This window comes from Volvox carteri (assembly GCF_000143455.1).
Source record: "Volvox carteri f. nagariensis unplaced genomic scaffold VOLCAscaffold_1, whole genome shotgun sequence".
NCBI classification, from domain to species: Eukaryota; Viridiplantae; Chlorophyta; class Chlorophyceae; order Chlamydomonadales; family Volvocaceae; genus Volvox; species Volvox carteri.
In genome coordinates, this window is record NW_003307545.1 from 3,797,673 (window position 1) to 3,800,690 (window position 3,018).

General features: G+C 56.7%; 1 protein-coding gene across 1 annotated transcript in view; it reads right to left on the bottom strand.

Annotated features, from left to right (window-relative positions):
* VOLCADRAFT_86237 (uncharacterized protein) overlaps positions 1–2,074 on the bottom strand; it is a gene marked incomplete at both ends in the record, with an annotated part of 12,971 nt that extends 10,897 nt beyond the window's left edge. The window contains 5 exons of the mRNA XM_002946159.1: positions 38–237; positions 827–1,008; positions 1,472–1,631; positions 1,716–1,819; positions 1,925–2,074. Coding sequence (XP_002946205.1) covers positions 38–237; positions 827–1,008; positions 1,472–1,631; positions 1,716–1,819; positions 1,925–2,074 — 796 coding nt within the window. The remainder of the gene's footprint in view (positions 1–37; positions 238–826; positions 1,009–1,471; positions 1,632–1,715; positions 1,820–1,924) is intronic.
* Between the last annotated feature and the right edge of the window lie 944 nt (positions 2,075–3,018).

A 3,018-nucleotide genomic window follows, 5' to 3' on the forward strand; every position in this document is an offset into this window, starting at 1 on the left:
GNCCCCCTTCACCCAAACTCCCTCCCCACTCACTCACCTTGCCCCAGCACCACGAGCCGGGCCTCCACATCCTCTCTATAGCACCAGTCGAACAGTTCCCCCAGCTCGCTGGTGACAGCATACGCCAGACTGCTGAGGGACCCAGCTTCCAACAGCTTCTCAATAATGGCCAGGTTGCGAACCAGGTACGAGTCCACCACGTACAGACTCAGCAGGGGCACCAACGTTGTGAGCCAGCTGGGGTGGAAAGGGGGAAGGGGAGGGGGAAGGGGAGGGGGAAGGGGAGGGGGAAGGGGAGGGGGAAGGGGAGGGGGAAGGGGAGGGGGAAGGGGAGGGGGAAGGGGAGGGGGAAGGTTTAGTGTGTGTTCAGGTGGCAGGCGGGAATGAAGACGGCCCGGTTCACCTGCGTATTGTGCGTGTGGTTTTGCGCATGGTAGGGGGAGGGGAGAAGGGTGGGCTGGGAAAGAAGGGGGAAGAGGACTAGGTGCGTGGCCCGTGCGGCGGAACCGCCTGGAGAGCCCGGCCCGGGTCTGTGTGGAAAGGCAAGGCGTGTGTGTTTGGGGGGAAGGAGACCGGGGTGTATTGCAGGCGGATGTATATGTCGTACTTTGTATGTACGACTTCGTAGGCTTAGATGCCCGAGGCCTGATTGTTCATCCAACGGTGGTGGTGGTGGTGGTGGTGGTGGTGGTAGTTGTTGCCCCATCCAAATCCTGAAACCCTTACTCCCCAGCTCCATTCCCTACCTCCCGCCTCTACCAACAGCAGTGGCATGTCGCCACGTACATAAAGGCCCACCCGCCCGCAGGAGCCCGCCCTCCCGCACCTTTGCTGAAGCACCCCCGTCAACTGGGCCGTGTGCCCTAGCAGCACGGCACCGGGACACCTGGGGCCGCCACAGCACAGCGGCAGCACCGCCAATGCCGTACATGACCCACGGGTCCCAGTTAGCAGCTGGAAGTCCACGTGGGCCTCCCGGGACAGCACGTTCCACAGCTCATCTCCGGACTGGACGGGAGGGGACCGGAAGGGGGAAAACCCGGGGAAAACCCCGGGGGATGGGGAATTATATGCATAATAAACGCGCAAAGATTGGTGAGCTGCCGAAACATCTGAATGGGCAAGGGGGGAGATGGGTGGGGGTTGGGGGGGAACGAAGACGAACCACTGGCGAATGAAGCAGATGCCAGAGGTAGACGGATAGTCTATGATAAGACAATATGGGGGAGGTTCGGGGTTCGGGCCGGAAGGGGTTCTGTTACCGCTCGCCATGGAGCTCTCTTCCAGGGGGGGCACCCGTGGCATGGGCACAATAATAGACTCTGTCAAGTCCGTGTCTCCGTGTACGTATGTATGTATTAGTGCGTTTCCCAGCTGTGCCCCAGCGACCCACCAGCAGCACTAGAATGTGGCAAGTTTGACTCTTTAACGCCTAATCCGCCCCGTCCCGGCGTCCCGTGTGGAGTCTCACCTGAACGCACACAGGCTTTTGGCTGGCAAGGGTGCTGGTGACGAAGCCGAGCGTTTCCGCGGGCAGCAGGTCGGGATGCTGCTGGGCCAGGTCCTTGAGGACCGACCCTGAGTTACATGCAAGCTTGCAGCTGAGGCCAGAGCTTGTATATATGATGATGCTGCAGGCAACGGGAAAGGATGAAGCGAGCTTTAGGGTGACCTCGCTCGCCCCATTCGGCACCCAAGCATGAAACCGGACCCACCTGCAAGTCTTGATTCCGAATGCGGAACATATTAGTTCCGCACACTTATAGAGTATTACCCACGAGTCCTTTGCCTTGGCGCCACTGGTGGCCTCGGTTACGAGCTGAGCCGTCCATACGGGGACGGTTAGGAGGTATTCACGATAGCATACGCACGGCCTATGGCAATTCTTCCGATGAATTTGTTGTGCTAGCTTCTAGATGCACACCTTAGTAAGCTCTGAAGCAAAGACTGTTTCCTGTAGACCGGGACCGACACTTTTGACCTCCACCTGATCCTTGCTCGTCGAAGGCTCCTGCTTCTTAAACGCTGTTGATGCCTCCTCGTCCCCCCGGGCAACGCTATTTGCGCAGCCCATCACCTCACGGCCAAGCTTTCCATAAGAAGCCCTCTGGCCCGATTTCTATAAATTATAGTAAGACTACTTGCATTTTACGAAGAAAGTTATCCTCCAGCACGTATCAGGTAAGTCCCTTGTCACGGAGAGCCTGACGCCTCTCCTGGTAGGGTTCAAAAAGAATGCGGCGTTAAATTATCAGAAAACACTTTTCACACCTGGTAAGTTGCAGTGCTTCAACCTCAAACTACGCTAACATTGTTAGCACGTGCCAGCGGTAACCGGATTTCGTACATTCAAATAATGCATGTTGATTAAGTGCTCGTCCTGTAGTGTAGTACGGCAAGTGCGGCGCGGGAGGAGCAGACCGGAATTGGCCAGAGGACAGTGACTGATACGGTAGTGCGTTACAAAGATTAGCTGGGAACAAAGCGCTGAATCCAGACAACGCTAGTTCGCCAGTCAACCGTGCAAGCAAGCGCAAGTCAGAACGTCGTCTGTTGGGGATTTTGAATTGTTTAAATAGTGATTTACTTTGTATTCGGGACCCAGCTCAATAGTAAAATAGATAAGGCGATTTGACGTTGCTGGCATATCGGTCGCCAGTAACAGCGAAGTGATGGCAGAGCGCGAGCAATCGCGCGGCGGAGGCCAAGAAGGCTTGGAGGACATCCTCCAACAGCGGGACGAAGGAGGACACCAGAATGGCGGAGCACCTAGTTACCCGGAGGGGGCCGATGCGGTGAGTAACAGACGCCAGCTATTGCTCCGCGCGGTCAGACTGTAGGCACAGCCAGCCGCCGCAAGTTCTGTTATATCAAAGGCATGGGAGAGACCGGACCCAGTTTTAAAATAGCGGGAAAGGGATGCGCCGCCGCTGTTGTTTGACCAGGCTGGATTAGAAGCTACGGGTCAGGCTTAGCTTATGAAGAACACGAATCTGTAGACCACGAGTGGCCGACTCA